The following is a 17,283-nucleotide window of genomic DNA, read 5'->3' as shown; positions in this document are numbered from 1 at the left end:
TGGAGGCTGCAGTGAGCTGAGATCATGCCACTGCCCTCCAGTCTGGGCTACAGAGCAAGACTCCGTCCCCACCCCCCCCAAAAAAAATTAGCTGGGCGTGGTGGTGGGTGCCTGTAATCCCAGCTATTCGGGAGACTGAGGCAGGAGAATCGCTTAAGCCCGGGAGGCAGAGGTTGCAGTGAGCCAAGATCGCGCCACTGCTCTCCAGCCTAGGCACAAAGCGAGACTCTGTCTCAAAAAATAATATAATAGGCCGGATGCGGTGGCTCACGACTGTAATCCCAGCACTTTGGGAGGCCGAGGCGGGCGGATCACGAGGTCAGGAGATCAAGACCACAGTGAAACCCCGTCTCTACTAAAAATACAAAAAATTAGCTGAGCATGGTGGCGGGCACCTGTAGTCCCAGCTACTCGGGAGGCTGAGGCAGGAGAACAGCGTGAACCCGAGAAGTGGAGCTTGCAGTGAGCCGAGATTGCGCTACTGCACTCCAGCCTGGGCGACAGAGAGAGACTCCGTCTCAAAAATAATAATAATAATAATAATAATAATATAATAAAAATAAATAAAAAGTTGCACCCTGGGCACCTCAACAACCTCACCCTAGGCTGGTCCCTGCTCTTCCTCCTGATACCTCAAACTTGAACCTTGGAAACTATAAGGTTCCAACTTGGGAGGCCCAGCTGAAAACCGTCCCCCTCGTCTGCACTGCCTGGAAGGAGAGCTGAGTCACTGAGCATCTTCCTATCTCAGCTAGAATCAGGTGAGGCGCAGGGCAAGGCTGGTCCTGGGGCTGCAGCCAAAACCTCCAGACTCCAGGCACCCGATACCGGTTTGGCGTGCGGCTTTCAGAGTGTTCCGGGAGCTGGGCAGACCTGCCTGAAGGAACAGTCATGCAAACTCAGTTTCCTTTTTTATAAACAGAGGTGATCTCCCCTACCCACCAAGTCATAGGCATAAGGCCCCAGTCGAAAGGGTAGAAATGCCTCCATTAATTCCACGGGCCTCACAAACACAAGCTGTCAGCATTCTGGTATGTGCTAGGGTATGAACAGTAGCTGTCAAAGATGTTGACTTGTGAGAGGATCACCTGAGGCCAGGAGTTCAAGACCAGCCTGGGCAATATAGGTAGACCCCATCTCTAGAAAAAATTTAAAAATGAGCCAGGCGTGGTGATACACACCTGCAGTCTCAGCTACTTAGGAGGCTGAGGCGGGAGGATCAGCAATGACTGAACCAACTGCAATCCAGCCTGCGCAACAGAGCAAGACCCCATCTGTTTAAAAGAAAAGCTGGCAGGGTGCAGTGGCTCACTCCTCTAATCCCAGCACTTTGGTAGGCCAAGGCAGTCGAACTGCTTGAGGCCAGGAGTTCAAGACCAGCCTGGCCAACATGGCAAAACCCCATCTCTACTAAAAATACAAAAATTAGGCTGGCCACGGTGGCTCACACCTGTAACCCCAGCACTTTGAGAGGCCAAAGCCGGTGGATCACGAGGTCAGGAGTTCAAGACCAGCCTGGCCAACATGGTGAAATCCTGTCTCTACTAAAAATACAAAAATTAGCTGGGCATGGTGGAAGGGACCTGCAATCCCAGCCACTTGGGAGGCTGAGGCAGGAGAATTGCTTGAACCCCGCAGGTGGAGGTTGCAGTGAGCCAAGATCATACCCCTGCACTCCAGCCTGGGCGACCAAATGAGACTCCGTTGCAAAAAAAAAAAAAAAAAAAAAAAAAAAAATTAGCCCTGCATAGCCAGGTGTGGCAGCTCATGCCTGTATCCCAGTACTTTGGGAGGCCGAGGCAGGTGGATCACTTGAGGTCAGGAGTTCGAGACCAGCCTGTCCAACATGGTGAAACCCCGTCTCTACTAAAAATACAAAATTAGCCAGGTGTGGTGGCCCTTGCCTGTAATTCCATTAATCCCAGTTACTCGGGAGGTTGAGGAGGAGAATCACTTGAACCCAGGAGGCGGAGGTTGAGTGAGCCAAGATCACGCCATTGCACTCCAGCCTGAGCAACAGAGCCAGACGCTGTCTCAAAAACAAACAAACAAAAAAAAAATTCCACAGGCCTCGCAAACACAAGCTCTGTCAGCATTCTGGTATGTTCTAGGGTGTGGACAGTGTCTGTCAAAGATGTTGTCTTGCAAGACGATTACCTGAGGCCAGGAGTTCAAGACCAGCCTGGGCAACAGAGGGAGACCCCATCTCTACAAAAAAAATCAAAAATTAGCCAGGCATGGTGGTGCACACCTGTGGTCCCAGCTACTTGGGAGGCTGAGGCAGGAAGATCAGCAATGATAGAATCACTACGATCCAGCCTGGGCAACAGAGCAAGACCCCATCTGTTTAAAAGAAAAGTAGGCAAGGCACAGTGGCTCACTCCTGTAATCCCAGCACTTTGGGAGGCCAAGGCAGTTGGACTGCTTGAGGCCAAGAGTTCAAGACCAGCCTGGCCAACATGGCAAAACCCCATCTCTACTAAAAATATAACAATTAGCTAGGCATGGCCGGGTGCCGTGGCTCACATCTGTAATCCCAACATTTTGGGAGGCTGAGGTGGGCAGATCACTTGAAGTCAGGAGTTCAAGACCAGCCTGGCCAACAAGGTGAACCATCGTCTCTACTAAAAATGCAAAAAGAAAAGACAAGACAGAGGCCAGGCGCAGTGGCTCACACCTGTAATCCCAGCACTTTGGGAGGCCAAGGCGGGTAGATCACGAGGTCAGGAGATCGAGACCATCCTGGCTAACACGGTGAAACCCCATCTCTACTAAAAATACAAAAAATTAGCTGGGTGTGGTGGCGGGCGCCTGTAGTCCCAGCTTCTCGGGAAGCTGAGGCAGGAGGATGGCGTGAACCCGGGAGGCGGAGCTTGCAGTGAGCAGAGATCACGCCACTGCACTCCAGCCTGGTTGACAGAGCGAGACTCTGTCTAAAAAAAGAAAGAAAAAAAGAAAGAAAGAAAGGAGAGGAAGGAGAGGAAGGAAGAAAGAAATTAGGCTGGGCACGGTGGCTCACGCCTGTAATCCCAACACTTTGGGAGGCCGAGGATCACGGGCGGATCACAAGGTCAGGAGATTGAGACCATCCCGGCTAACACAGTGAAACCTTGTCTTTACTAAAAATACAAAAAAAAAAAAGCCTGATGTGGTTGCAAGCACCTGTAGTCCCAGCTACTCGCGAGGCTGAAGCAGGAGAATGGCGTGAACCCGGGAGGTGGGGCTTGCAGTGAGCCAAGATTGCGCCACTGCACTCCAGCCTGGGCGACAGAGCGAGACTCCATCTCAAAAAAAAAAAAAAGGAAAAGAAATTAGCCGGGCTTGGTGGTGGGTGCCTGCAGTCCCAGCTACTCAGGAGGCTGAGGCAGGAGAATCACTTGAACCCCAGAGACAGAGGTTGCAGTGAGCCGCGATCACACCAATGTGCTCCAGCCTGGGTGACAGAGTGAGACCCTGTCTTGGGGAAAAAAAAAAAAAAAAAAATTCTATAGAGACTGGGGTCTCCCTATGTTGCCCAGGCTGGCCTCAAACTCCTGGACTCAAGTGATCCTCCCACCTCAGCTTCCCAAGGTGATGGGATTACAGGGCTGAGCCACAGAGCCCAGCCCCTCTGCAACCTTTGAATACAGGAAGTATAGGGTTTGCCACTAGCAGAGGCCACTCACGGGGAGTCACATCATCCATTCTGCCTGGATGTCAGGCTGCAGGAACCTTCCAGCTTCAAAGGCCTGGCAGAGTCAAGAGATGTTTATTCAAGAGTCATCAGGGAGGCCGGGCGCGGTGGCTCACGCCTGTAATCCCAGCACTTTGGGAGGCCAAGGCAGGCGGATCACGAGGTCAGGAGATTGAGACCATACTGGCTAACACAGTGAAACCCCATCTCTACTAAAAATACAAAAAGTTAGCCAGGTGTGGTGGCGGGTGCCTGTAATGCCAGCTACTTGGGAGGCTGAGACAGGAGAATGGCGTGAACCTGGATACCGCAGATCACGCCACTGCACTCCAGCCTGGGTCACAGAGCGATTCTCCATCTTGATAAAAGGCAGCTGAGAGACACAGCTCCTGTGCATTCTCCTGTACATGTATCCCATGCAACGAGAGGATCAAAGAGGTTCCCATTGTAAAGATGGAAAAACTGAGGCACAGAGAAGATTAAGCCACAGCTCAGGGTCAGCAGCTATTGAGTAGAGGAGCTGGGATCATGTCTCTCCAAAAATGCCACTCTCAGTACCCATGTCCCTGTGGTGCCTGGGAGTAAGCAATAGGAGAGAAACCCACCTGGGCAACATAGCAAGACCCCATCTCTACAAAAGTAAAAACGTAGCTGGGTGTGGTGGCACACACCTATAGTTCCAGCTACTAGGGAGGCTGAGGTGGGAGGATAGCTTGTCCCCAGGAGGTCAAGGCTGCAGTGAGCCATGATTGCACCACTGCACTCTAGCTTAGGTAGCAGAATGAGAGGTTGCCTCAATAAAACAGAAATGGCCAGGCACAGTGGGTCACACCTGTAATCCCAGCACTTTGGGAGGTCAATGTGAGCAGATTGCTTGAGGTCAGCAGTTCCAGACCAGCCTGACCAACATAGTAAAACCTCATCTCTACTAAAAATATAAAAATTAGGCCAGACACGTTGGCTCATGCCTATAATCCCAGCACTTTGGGAGACTGAGGCGGGTGGATCACTTGAAGCCAGGAGTTCAAGATCAGCCTGGCCAGCATGGTGAAACCCTGTCTCTCTAAAAATACAGAAATAAGGACCGGGCATGGTGACTCATGCCTGTAATCCCAACACTGCCGAGGTGGGCGGATCACCTGAGGTCAGGAGTTCGAGATGAGCCTGACCAACATGGTGAAACCCCATCTCTACTAAAAATACAAAAATTAGCCGAGCGTGGTGGTGGGTGCCTGTAATCCCAGCTACTAGGGGGGCTGAGGCAGGAGAATCGCTTGAACCCAGGAGGCAGAGGTTGCAGTGAGCTGAGATCGTACCATTGCACTCCAACCCGGGCAACAAGAATGAAACTCCATCTCCAAAAAAAAAAAAAAAAAATTTAGCTGGGTGTTGTGCCAGGCACCTGTAGTCCCAGCTACTCAGGAGGCTGAGTCACGAGGATTTCTTGAACCTGGGAGATGGAGGTTGCAGTGAGCTGACATGGCTCCACTGCACTCCAGCCTGGCGACAGAGCCAGACTCCGTCTCAAAAAAAAAAAAAAAACAAAACCCAAAAACTACAAAAATTAGCTGGGTGTAGTGGTGCATGCTTGTAATCCCAGCTACTCAGGAGGCTGAGGCAGGAGAATCACTTGAACCCAGGAGGTGGAGGTTGCAGTGGGCCAAGATCACACCATTGTACTCCAGCCTGGGCCATAGAGTGAGACCCAGTCTCAAAAATTATAATAATAAAAGGAGAGAAGGATAGGCACGGATCCTGGACTGAGTGCTGTGGTTCCCAGGGCCCTCAGCTCCTTCCTCTGTAACCCAAGATGATGTAAGCTCAGCCTAGAAATGTTAGGATCAATGATACCCAAGTCAGAAGCATGGGGTGGGCTCCATCGGGCCCCTCCAAACCTTTCGTGATGCAGTCCCCAGGCCTGCCTGGGCTCAGAGGGCTGGGATTTTTCGGGGCGAGTGGCCTGTCATCAGTGACAATTGGTCTAGTCGGACCCAAGGCCAGGATGGGTCATCCTCAGGCCCCTGGTCACACACAGACTCCCCGAAATGAGATCTGGGGCTGCTTTTGGGGCAGTCGAGAAGGACGGCAGAGAGGACAAATGGCATTGGCTTTCTGGCTGGATCAGATTCTGTGGCCGGCGCCAGAGGAGCCTGGGCGAGACCTGGCAGATGGTCTGTGCATCGGGAGCCAGGAGATGCAGGCAGGTACCTTAGCACTAGAGACCTAGTTTTTCCAAGGCAGCTGAAGAGTTTGGGGGAAGGGCGTACATTTTGCATCATCCCCGCTCACCTCCCCTTCCAGGAGAACTCACTGTGCCCCGTCTCAGATTCCCAGGGCCAGGCCGGGTCTCTGCCCCAACAAAGACTCTCTTCTTGGCCAAACTTGAGTCAGAGTCCTCTGAAATCTCTTCTGCATTGGGCCTTGACCTTGGCTCCCATGCTGTCTTTGATCTGTCTCGCCCAGTTTTAGCAAGAATCCTGCTAAGTCAGTTTCTTGACAGCTGATCGCCCTGGCCTGGCTTCAGCAAGGATCCTGTTAAGTGAGTTTAAGGTGACTCCCCAAGTCTTTACAATTTTCTCTCCACTGACACCCCCTTGCCCTGCTCCACAGCTATAAATCCCCCCTTGTCGACAACTTCGTTGATTCGGAGTTGAGCTCAATTTTGCCTGCAGTAGTCTTGAATAAAGCCTTGTTTACTTTAAAAAATCATCAGAATTATATATGTGTGTGGATTTTTTTTTTTCTTTTTCTTTTTCTTTTTTTTTTTTTTTGAGACGGAGTCTCGCTCTGTCGCCCAGGCTGGAGTGCAGTGGCCGGATCTCAGCTCACTGCAAGCTCCGCCTCCCCGGTCTACGCCATTGTCCTGCCTCAGCCTCCCCAGTAGCTGGGACTACAGGCGCCCACCACCTCGCCCGGCTAGTTTTTTGTATTTTTTTAGTAGAGACGGGGTTTCACCGTGTTAGCCAGGCTAGTCTCAATCTCCTGACCTTGTGATCCGCCCGTCTCGGCCTCCCAAAGTGCTGGGATTACAGGCTTGAGCCACCGTGCCCGGCCTTCATTTTTTTTAAGAGGGAGTCTCACTCTGTCGCCCAGGCTGGAATACTGAAATGTAGTGGCTCGATCTCGACTCACTGCAACCTCTGCCTCTCAGGTTCAAGCGATTCTCCTGCCTCAGCTTCCCAAGTAGCTGGGACTATAGGCGCCCACCATGCCCGGCTATTTTTTTTTTTTCATATATTTAGTAGAGATGGGGTTTCACCATGTTGGCCAGGCTGGTCTCAAACTCCTGACCTCGTGATCCGCCCACCTTGGCCTCTCAAAGCGCTGGGATTATGGGCGTGAGCCACCATGCCCGATCATGTGTGCCTTTTTCATAGAAATGGTGTTTCACTGCTGCCCAGGCTGCCCTTAAACTCTTGAGCTCAATAGATCCTCCCAGCTTGGCCTCTCAAAGTGCTGGGATTACAGGTGTGAGCCACCACTGTACCCAGCCCCATTTTTTTTTTTTTTTTTTTTTTTTTTGAGACAGGGTCTTGCTCTGTCACCCAGTCAGGAGTGCAGTAATGCAATCATGGCTCGCTGCAGCCTTCACCTCCCAGACTCAGGCGATCCTCCCACCTCAGCCTCCCGAGTAGCATGACTACAGGCACGTATCACTATGCCCGGCTAATTTTTAATTTGTACAGACAGGGCCTTGCCGTGTTGCCCAGGCTGGTCTCAAACTCCTGGGGGCTCAAGTGATCCTCTCGCCTCAGCCTCCAATAGTGCTGGCATTACAGGCATGAGCCACGATGGCTGGCCAACTGTAATTATGTAAAAGCTTGGATGTTTTTTTAGACGACACCGTCGTCACTGTGAGAAAACAACCCTCCCATTAGGCCAGTTTCTGCACCACTACAACTACCAAAGTCTACTGCCGCTAAGAGATAAGCCTTAGCTTTGCTATTTATTTATTCATTTACTTAGAGATAGGGTTTTGCTCTGCACCCAGGCTGTTTACTTTTCTTTTTTTTCAGACAGAGTTTCGCTCTTGTTGCCAAGGCTGGAGTGCAATGGCGCGATCTCGGCTCACCACAACTTCTGCCTCCTGAGTTCAAGCAATTCTCCTGCCTCAGCCTCCCGAGTAGCTGGGATTACAGGCATGCGCCACCATACCCGGCTAATTTTTTTTTTTTTTTTTTTGAGACGGAGTCTCGCTCTGTCGCCCAGGCTGGAGTGCAGTGGCGCCATCTCAGCTCACTACAAGTTCCGCCTCCCAGGTTCACGCCATTCTCCTGCCTCAGCCTCCCAAATAGCTGGGACTACAGGCGCCCACCACCACACCTGGCTAATTTTTTAATATTTTATTAGAGATGGGGTTTCACCATGTTAGCCAGGATGGTCTCGATCACCTGACCTTGTGATCCGCCCGCCTTGGCCTCCCAAAGTGCTGGGATTACAGGCGTGAGTCACCGCGCCCGGTCTAATTTTGTATTTTTAGTAGAGATGGGGGTTTCTCCATGCTGGTCAGGTTGGGCTTGAACTCCTGACCTCAGGTGATCCGTCCGCCTCGGCCTCCCAAAGTGCTGGAATTACAGGCGTGAGACACCACGCCCTGCCTTATTTATTTATTTAGAGACAGGGTCTCACTGTGTCACACAGGCTGGAGTACAGTGGCGCAATCATAGCAAACCGCAGACTCGATCTTCTGGCCTCGAGCCATCCTTGTGTCTCAGCCCCCAAAAGTGCCGAGATTACAGATAGGAGACTCCAAGTATGACAGCCTTAGTTTATCTTTTCTTTTCTTTTTTTTCCGAGACAGAGTTTCACTCTTATTGCCAAAGCTGGAGTGCAATGGTGCTATCTTGGCTCACTGTAAATTTGACCTTCTGGGTTCCAGCGATTCTCCTGCCTCAGCCTCCCAAGAAGCTAGGATTACAGGCGTGTACCACCACACACACCTAGTTTTTATATTTTTAATAGAGATGGGGTTTCACTACGTTGGCCAGGCTGGTCTCGAACTCCTGACCTCAGGTGATCTGCCTGCCTCGGCCTCCCAAAATGCTGGGACTACAGGTGTGAGCCACCACGCCTGGCCAGCTTTTGTAAGCCACAGAGATCTGGTGAATGTTTACAACTGCAGCAGAATGTGGGCCACCACAAGGCTACAAAAGCCCAGAGGAGAAACAGGAGAAACAGCCGCATAGCAGCCGTTGCATACGTCCATGGTCATGCACTCATGGGAGATGGATGGTGTGAGTTTAGGGTGGTGAATTTCTTTTTTTATTTTATCATTATTTTTTTCTTTTTTGAAATGGAGTTTTACGGCCAGGCGCGGTGGCTCAAGCCTGTAATCCCAGCACTTTGGGAGGCCGAGATGGGCGGATCACGAGGTCAGGAGATCGAGACCATCCTGGCTAACACGGTGAAACCCCGTCTCTACTAAGAAATACAAAAAATAGCCGGGCGAGGTGGCAGCGCCTGTAGTCCCAGCTACTCGGGAGGCTGAGGCCGGAGAATGGCGTGGTTCAGAACCCGGGAGGCGGAGCTTGCAGTGAGCTGAGATCCGGCCACTGCACTCCAGCCTGGGCAACAGCGCAAGACTCCGTCTCAAAAAAAAAAAAAAAGAATGAAATGGAGTTTTACTCTTGTTGCCTAGGCTGGAGTGCAATGGTGCAATCTCAGCTCACTGCAACCTCCACCTCCTGGGTTCAAGCAATTCTCCTGCCTCAGCATCCCAAGTAGCTGGGACTACAGGCACCTGCCACCACGCCTGGCTAATGTTGCATGTTGCATGTTTGGTAGAGACGGGGTTTCACCATGTTGGCCAGTCTGGTCTTGAACTCCTGACCTCAGGTGATCCACCCACCTTGGCCTCCCAAAGTGCTGGGATTACAAGTGTGAGCCACTGTGCCTGGCCACGTTCTTGTGGGTTTTGTTGGTGATTTTGCTATTGAAATTCCCCCAGACACTGAAATGCTGTCCAGGGTTCCTAAGTACCAAAAGACTGTGATGGCTGGGCTCAGTGGCTCACGCCTGTAATCCCAGCACATTGGGAGACGAGGCAGGAGGACTGCCCAAGGCCAGGAGTTCAAGACCAGCTTGGGCAATATAGTGAGACCCCCTAGCAGTACAAAAACTTGTTTAAAATTAGTCCAGTGTAGCCTGTAGTCCCTACTCAGGAGGCTGAGATTGGAGGATCACCTGAGCATGGGAGGTTAAGGCTGCAGTGAGCTATGATCACACCAAAAATAAAATACTTTAAAAAAAAAATCTGTGATGCACCTCATGGAGAAAATCCCTTATAGGGAAGCTTCATGCAGACATGAGTTTCAGTGCCGCTGGCTGTGAGTTCAATGTGAATGAATCCACCATAGATATTAAATAAGATGTCTTTAAACAAACTTACATAAAACAAGGTTGTATGAATCGGTGGATGAAAATGGTGTGGCCTGGGCCGGGTGCAGTGGCTCACACCTGTAATCCCAGCACCTTGGGAGGCCAAGGCGGGGGATCACTTGAGGTCAGGAGTTTGAGACCAGCCTGGCCAACAAGGTGAAACGCCATCTCTACTAAAAATACAAAAAATAAATTAGCTGGATATGGTGGCCTGAGCCTGTAGTTCCAGCTACTCGGCAGCAAAGGGGCGGGGAGGGGGGGAGCGGGGGCGGGGGCTGAGGCCGGAGAATCGCTTGAATCTGAGAGGCAGAGGTTGCAGTCAGCCGAGATCGTGCCACTGCACCCAGTCTGGGCGATAGCGCGAGATGCTGTCTCAAAAAAAAAAAAAATTTAAAAAGGGCTGGGCGCCGTGGCTCAAGCCTGTAATCCCAGCACTTCAGGAGGCCGAGGCCGGTGGATCATGACGTCAGGAGACTGACACCATCCTGGCTAGCATGGTGAAACCCTGTCTCTACTAAAAATACAAAAAATTAGCCGGGCGTGGTGGCGGGCGCCTGTAGTCCCAGCTGCTCGGGAGGCTGAGGCAGGAGAATGGCGTGAACCTGGGAGGCGGAGCTTGCAGTGAGCCGAGATCGCGCCACCGCACTCCAGCCTGGGCGACAGAGCGAGACTCCCTCAAGGAAAGGAAAGGAAAGGAAAGGAAAGGGCAGGGCAGGACAGGGGAGGGGAGGGGAAGGGAGGGGAAGGGAGGGGGGGAGGGGAGGGAAGGGGGGAGGGGAGGGAAGGGGGGAGGGGAGGGGGAGGGGGAGGGAAGGGGGAGGGGGGGAGGGGAGAAAGGAAAGGAAACAGCAATTGCTGGGTTTGAGTCCCAGTTGTGGCCTTAGCATCCCTGTCGCAGTTTCTCTATCTGGAAAACGGCAACAAAACCTGGGCTTCCCAGTGCGTTATAGGGAGACTAAATGAGGTAATAATGGTGTATCACGTGTTGGGGATGTGGCCACTGCAATAGAAACAGTATTTGTTTTATTGTTATGCCCAATGATGGAGGGCCGAGACGAGTTCTTCTCTACGATCTAGCATCCAGACTCACTCACTCCCTGAGCCTCAGTTTCCCACTCTGTAGAATGGGAGACCCAAGCCGGGCGCGATGGCTCACGCCTGTAATCCCAACACTTTGGGAGGTCGAGGTGGGCAGATCACCTGAGGTCAGGAGTTCAAGACCAGCCTGGCCAACACAGTGAAACCCTGTCTATAGAAAATACAAAAAAATTAGCCGGGCGTGGTGGCAGACGCCTGTAATCCCAACCACTCGGGAGGCTGAGCGAGGAGAATCATTTGAACCCCAGAGGTGGAGGTTGCAGTGAGCCAAGATCCTGCCACTGTACCCCAGCCTGGGGCACAGAGGGAGACCCCGTCTCAGAAACAAACAAACAAACAAAAACCGGAGACCAGCAGCATCGCCTCCCCGCCATTTCACCCACTTGCCTAGTGCAAGAGTGGCCGAGTCTCAGCTCCACGTGCCTAGTGTGGAGAGGCGGCAGGATCGGGACTCCAGAGGGCGTGAACCAGGTAGTGTTTATTGCCAGGAGGACACCCGCGCTGCCTCCGGACCCCAGAGGGTTTTGACACGAATGACTTAAAGGCACTGGCTTCTGTCCAGCTCCAGCCCTGCCCCGCAGGGCCTGGGGGTGGAGACCCCATCACCACGCAGCCTCGGCCCGCCCCTTCCTCCAGAGCTGCAGCTCCGCCCAGTGGCTGAAGATAGCAAAGCCTTGCAGGGCGGAGGTTCCCAGGATGCAGTTAGGGTGGCCCCCGGCGTAAGGGGGCTCTTCCCGCGGACGGGTGAGGGACTACGAGACGCTGGGGGGCAGGCGGGCAGCCGCAGTCTTCTCCACCACGAAGCCGTAGTTATACTGGGGGAAGGGGAGAGTGAGAGTGAGCAGGTGCCACAGTAAAGAGAGGACCAAAGCGGGGGTGACTGAGGAATGGCAGAGGGGGGTACTTAGGGACTTGAGTGGTCTTCAGTCCTGGAGAGATGGGGTGCGTCTGGGGGCACGTGGGGATGGGGAAGACTGGAACAGCCTGGGGCGGAGGGGGGTTGGGGTCCCAGCCCCTCAGGCACCTCCTCCCTAGCCCTGCACCCACCTCCTCCTCAATGTCCGCCAGAGACTTTATGGTCAGGTCCCCAAAAGCAGAGAAGGCCTGGCGGGCAGAGGTGGATCAGCCTTGGGCCCGATCCCAACCTGAAACCCCCTTTCCCTCCTCTTCAAGGAGTCCTGCTCTCCCCCCCGCCCCCACACTCCCCAAATATTCCCTCGTCATCTCTCCCCCTTCTTTTTTTTGTTTTGTTTTGTTTTTAGAGACAACGTCTCTAAAGCCACGCCTGGCTAATTTTTGTATTTTTAATAGAGACGGGGTTTCACCATGTTGGCCAGGCTGGTCTCCCAACTCCTGACCTCAAATGATCCACCTGCCTTGTCTCCCAAAGTGCTGGGATCACAGGCGTGAGCCACCGCGCCCGGCATCCCTCCCCCTTCTTGTCACAGCCTCTAGCTACTGGTGTCCAGCTGCTTTCTCTGGATGGACCCCTCCCCATTCTGAGACTGAAGACCTTCCAGCTGCCACCTGGAGGTGACACACTCCAGCCCCAACCCTGGACGTGGCCCTCTGTGCTGGGGCGCTGGATACAGGGATGTCCTGGCACCCAGAATGGTGATGGCAGGCGGAGACCCAGGCTCCCCGAGACCCCAACTCACCAGGGGGCTGCAGCTCTTGCCCTCAAATCGTGGGTGGAGTGTGAAGGGAACCCCATCCATGGCTGAAAAACATATGGGAGGGGAGGAGGTGAGGTGCAGGGAACTGTCCACCCCACCTGCAGAGGCCAACCCCACACAGCCTGGCTCTTTCAGTCTTTACAGAATCTAGAGTTGGAAGAGGGAGGTAGGAAGATCCTTCCTGGTCGTGTAATCTCAAGACAATCACACCCTCCACCTCCATACCTCAGTTTCCCCACTCTGTGCTCACCTGAGATGCCATAGAGGCTAGAGGCCTCGTAGATGGAGTCATTCCTCCGCAGAGTGGATGCCCGAGAGCCCAGCCTTGACGGTGTCCGCTCCAGGAGGCCGCCCTTACTGGAGGTGGGATGACCCAGGTTAAGCTTCATCCTACCCCCACGGCCACCCCCACTCCGATGCCTGAGGGCTCACCTCGGCTGGCTGGCTGCATCCAGAGACAGGCCCTGCATGTCCCGGCTGAGACCTCGGGGCTTGGGCACTGGCCTCGGGGCCTTGGCCTTCTTGCACCAGATGGCAAAGCCGCCCATGTCCCTGGACCAGGAGGGAAGGTAGGAGGGATGCTGGCCCCATGTGGGGCCAGGGTTGAGGATAGCCCCTGGGAAAGGCAGGGGACCTGGGCCTCCAGGTGACCTCTGTCTTTTGGGGGATTTTTTTTTTTTTTTTGAGACGGAGTTTCACTCATGTGGCCCAGGCTGGAGTGCAATGGCGTGATCTCGGCTCACTGCAATCTCCACCTCCCAGGTTCAAGCAATTCTCCTGCCTCAGCCTCTGGAGTAGCTCGGATTACTGGCAACCATGCCCAGCTAATTTTTTTTTTTTTTTAGTAGAAACAGAGTTTCACCGTGTTCGCCAGGCTCGTCTTGAACTCCTGACCTCAGGTGATCCACCTGCCTCGGCCTCCCAAAGTGCTGGGATTACAGGTGTGAGCCACCGCACCCAGCCTTTTAAGCGATTTTTGTTTTAGCATTGACCCGCACCCTAAGCACCACACCAAACTAATACTGCTGGGTTCAAATCATCATTCTGTCTATTTTATTTTATTTTATTTTTTATTTTATTTTATTTTATTTTTGAGACAGAGTCTCGCTTTGTTGCCCAGACTGGAGTGCAGTGGCATGATCTCAGCTCACTGCAACCTCCACCTCACAGGTTCAAGCGATTCTCCTGCCTTAGCCTCCTAAGTAGCTGGACTACAGGCGTGTGCCACCATGCCCGGCTAATTTTTTGTATTTTCAGTAGAGATGGAGTTTCAACATGTTAGCCAGGATGGTCTCGATCTCTTGATCTTGTGATCCGCCCATCTCTGCCTCCCAAAGTGCTGGGATTACAGGTGTGAGTCACCACGCTCAGTCCTGTTCTGTCTACTTGAGACACCAAGTCACTGACTCCTCATGAGTCCTACAAGATGGCATACATGTCTCGGTTTTAACATGAAGAATCCGAGGGTCAGAAGGTGGCAGAAGGAACAGGAGACCTCAAGGTTGTCCCTGAGGGTCAGATTCGCGAGATCATGAGTTGGGAGGGCAGGGAAGGTAGCTAGACACTGGGGGGTGGCCCTACCCTATTCGAAGGTATCCAGGCACTGTCTTGGTCTTTCCACTCAGCCGGACATCAAACACAGCTGTGTCTGCAGCTCCCAGGGGCAACAGCTTCACACACATGCGTTTCTTCTTGGACACAGAGGCCTCTGGGAGTGGGGGGCAGGGGAATAAGAGAAGGAAGCCAGGAAGGGGTGGGAGGGCCCAAAGATGACTCCAGGATGAGGCTCACCAGGGTACTGTTTAAGGCAGCCGCATGGACAGCATTGGGGATGGGGGGTGGGAGGAGTGGTTAAATCATGAATGGTATAGATGAAGGAGGGGATTCCAGGCAGCCTTTAGGAGCCACTGGAGTAGGCTGATCTTTGGTGATATGAAGGTGCATTCATGAGGTGGCTAGCTGTGGAATCAGACAGAGCTGGGTGCCCATCCTGGCCCTCAAAGCTTACTTTCTCTGAGTCCTCTAATCCTATAGAAGTTGGCCAGCTAGCACCTGTGAGCCAAATCTGGCTCAAGGCCTGTTTTCTTTTTTTTTCTTTTTTTTTTTTTTTGAGACGGAGTCTCGCTCTGTCGCCCAGGCTGGAGTGCAGTGGCCGGATCTCAGCTCACTGCAAGTCCTGCCTCCCGGGTTCACACCATTCTCCTGCCTCAGCCTCCTGTGTAGCTGGGACTACAGGCGCCCGCCACCTCGCCCGGCTAGTTTTTTGTATTTTTTAGTAGAGACGGGGTTTCACCGTGTTAGCCAGGATGGTCTTGATCTCCTGACCTCGTGATCCGCCCGTCTTGGCCTCCCAAAGTGCTGGGATTATAGGCTTGAGCCACCGCGCCCGGCCTCAAGGCCTGTTTTCTTTCCTTTTTTTTTTTTTTTTTTTTTTTGAGACGGAGTTTCGCTCTATCACTCAGCCTGGAGTGCAATGACGCGATCTCAGCTCACTGCAATCTCCGCCTCCCGGGTTCAAACAATTCTCCTGCCTCAGCCTCCCGAGTAGCTGGGACTACAGGCGCCCGCCACTATGCCCAGCTAATTTTGTATTTTTAGTAGAGACAGGGTTTCACCATGTTGGCCAGGCTGGTCTGGAACTCCTGACCTCAGGTGATCTGCCGGCCTCAGCCTCCCAAAGTGCTGGGATTACAGGTGTTAGCCACCACACCCAGCCTAAGGCCTGGTTTCATACAGCTCATGAGTTAAGAATGATTTTTACATTTTTAAGGAATTGTAAAAAAAATGAATATGAACACACGTCATCTGGCCTGTAAAGCCTAAAATATTTACTATCAGGCCCTTTACATAAAAGTTTGCCAACTCTCAGAAAAAAATAAAGAAAAAAAATGTTTGGCCGGGCACGGTGGCTCACGCCTATAATCCCAGCACTTTGGAAGGTCCAGGCGGGCGGATCACCTGAGGTCAGGAGTTTAAGACCAGCCTGACCAACATGGAGAAACCCCGTCTCTATTCAAGATACAAAATTAGCCGGGCGTAGTGGCGCATGCCTGTAATCCCAGCTACTCGGGAGGAAGAGGCAGGAGAATCGCTTGAACCCGGTAGTGGGAGGTTGCCGTGAGTCGACATCGCGCCATTGCACTCCAGCCTGGGCAACAAGAGCAAAACTCTGTCTCAAAAAAAAAAAAAAAAAAAAAAAAAGTTTGCCAACTCTAGTATGAATGAATATAGCCTGAGTCAAATAAAAATGACAAGAAAGGGTGGGAAATTCAGGTGGGGCTGGGAAGGCCACACTAGGGTTGTGGGCCTCAGAAAAGGAGGGGTAGGGAAGGGTGAAGGTGACATCTCAGGAAGGAGGCAGAATGAGCTACAAAGAGGAGAAAAAAAAGTGTTCCAGGCAGAGAAAGCGGCGTGTGCAAAGCCTGGAAATGAAAAAAGAGAACTGCGCAGTGGTTTTGCTTGGCTATGGTGTAAAAAGACCCAAGTAGCACAACAGTAGTGAAACAGGTGGCGTGGACTGAACTCTTAACTCGAGGATGGAGGCTGTGCCAATCACATCACACATTTTGAATCAGGACAAGGAATATCGGTCCACCCTAGAGCAGCGCTCTGAGTCTGCAGCCAACCCTGTCATCACCCCGTGTGCCGGGGGCAGCCGAGGCTCAGATACCGCGCGCCCGTCGTCCCTCCTCCCCCGCTCCTCCCTGCAAGGGACCCGGACAACTCTCGCCTCCGACGCAGGCCTTACTGGAATCCATGGGGTCGCAGACCGGGGAGAAGCCCAGCGGCAGGGGGCTCTTGTCCACCACGATCTGGATATCGGCCACCACGTTCTCCTGGGGGTTCTAGGGGTGGAAGGGGGACACAGCGAGGGTCGCCTAGCAGCGGGGACAGCGCAGCTGGCATAGGGCACAGTGAACAGGCAGGGGAGGTGGGCAGACCCTGGTGGTCCCGAAGGTGGGCACCCCTTACCTCTAGGCTGCCCAGAGAACTAAGGCACAGGAAGTAGCCAGATTTCTGCGCGAAGCTCTTGCCAAAGCTGGCGGGTGCCCCCTCGACGGTGCAGGAGATCTACCGGGAGGACGCGGGTCAGCGCCGGACTCCCACCCCACAGCGGCTGCCTCCCCCATTCGACCCCCGCCCCTCGACGTCGCTCACCGCGCTGAACCCTCGCGGCGGGGGTGCAGAGGCCGACGACCAAGCCAGGCCAGCCAGCGGCGCCGAGTCTGTCCCGGGTACAGGATCCATCCTGCGATCGGAGCGCCGAAGGCGGGGTCGTGGGGGACAGCCTGGAACCTCGGAGCAGCCTCCCGACGGCAGCGCTCGCGGTCGAACTACAACTACCAGAAGGCCATGCGGGGCGCAGATTGCCCGGAAGCGCAGTATACGCGTGCCCGAGGGGCTGCTGGCCAATGGCGTGGGGAGGCGGGGCCACGACCCACGCGTCGCCCGGGTTGC

The 17,283-nt window shown here is 53.3% G+C and overlaps 1 protein-coding gene across 3 annotated transcripts; it reads right to left on the bottom strand.

Annotated features, from left to right (window-relative positions):
• Nucleotides 1–11,607: 11,607 nt before the first annotated feature.
• Nucleotides 11,608–17,199, bottom strand: LOC105490046 (multivesicular body subunit 12A). Of its 3 annotated transcripts, XM_011755322.3 has the most exons (9): nt 16,984–17,189; nt 16,798–16,896; nt 16,574–16,670; nt 14,407–14,533; nt 13,258–13,377; nt 13,076–13,182; nt 12,808–12,869; nt 12,197–12,253; nt 11,608–11,964 (listed from the first exon to the last, which is right to left on the bottom strand). In XM_011755322.3, the coding sequence occupies exons 1-9, from the start codon at nt 17,071–17,073 to the stop codon at nt 11,902–11,904; spliced, it is 822 nt and encodes a 273-aa protein (XP_011753624.1). In that variant the 5' UTR covers nt 17,074–17,189; the 3' UTR covers nt 11,608–11,901. The 3 variants fall into 3 exon arrangements, with proteins under 3 accessions (XP_011753624.1, XP_024652247.1, XP_011753707.1); XM_024796479.2 differs by lacking the exon at nt 13,258–13,377 and having other exon boundaries at nt 16,984–17,199; XM_011755405.2 differs by lacking the exon at nt 12,197–12,253 and having other exon boundaries at nt 16,984–17,194.
• Between the last annotated feature and the right edge of the window lie 84 nt (nt 17,200–17,283).

Source organism: Macaca nemestrina, chromosome 20 (genome assembly GCF_043159975.1).
Source record: "Macaca nemestrina isolate mMacNem1 chromosome 20, mMacNem.hap1, whole genome shotgun sequence".
Classification (NCBI taxonomy): Eukaryota; Metazoa; Chordata; class Mammalia; order Primates; family Cercopithecidae; genus Macaca; species Macaca nemestrina.
This window is presented reverse-complemented; position numbering and strand designations above follow the sequence as displayed.

Bases quoted from the DNA above. Each gene is read 5' to 3' on its own strand.
- LOC105490046 (XM_011755322.3), bottom strand. From the start codon at position 17,073: ATGGATCCTGTACCCGGGACAGACTCGGCGCCGCTGGCTGGCCTGGCT. The intron at 16,897-16,983 runs GTGAGCGACGTC...TCCTCCCGGTAG, and splicing joins CGCCGCGAGGGTTCAGCGCG to ATCTCCTGCACCGTCGAGGG. The intron at 13,183-13,257 runs GTGAGCCCTCAG...TCCCACCTCCAG, and splicing joins GATGCAGCCAGCCAGCCGAG to TAAGGGCGGCCTCCTGGAGC.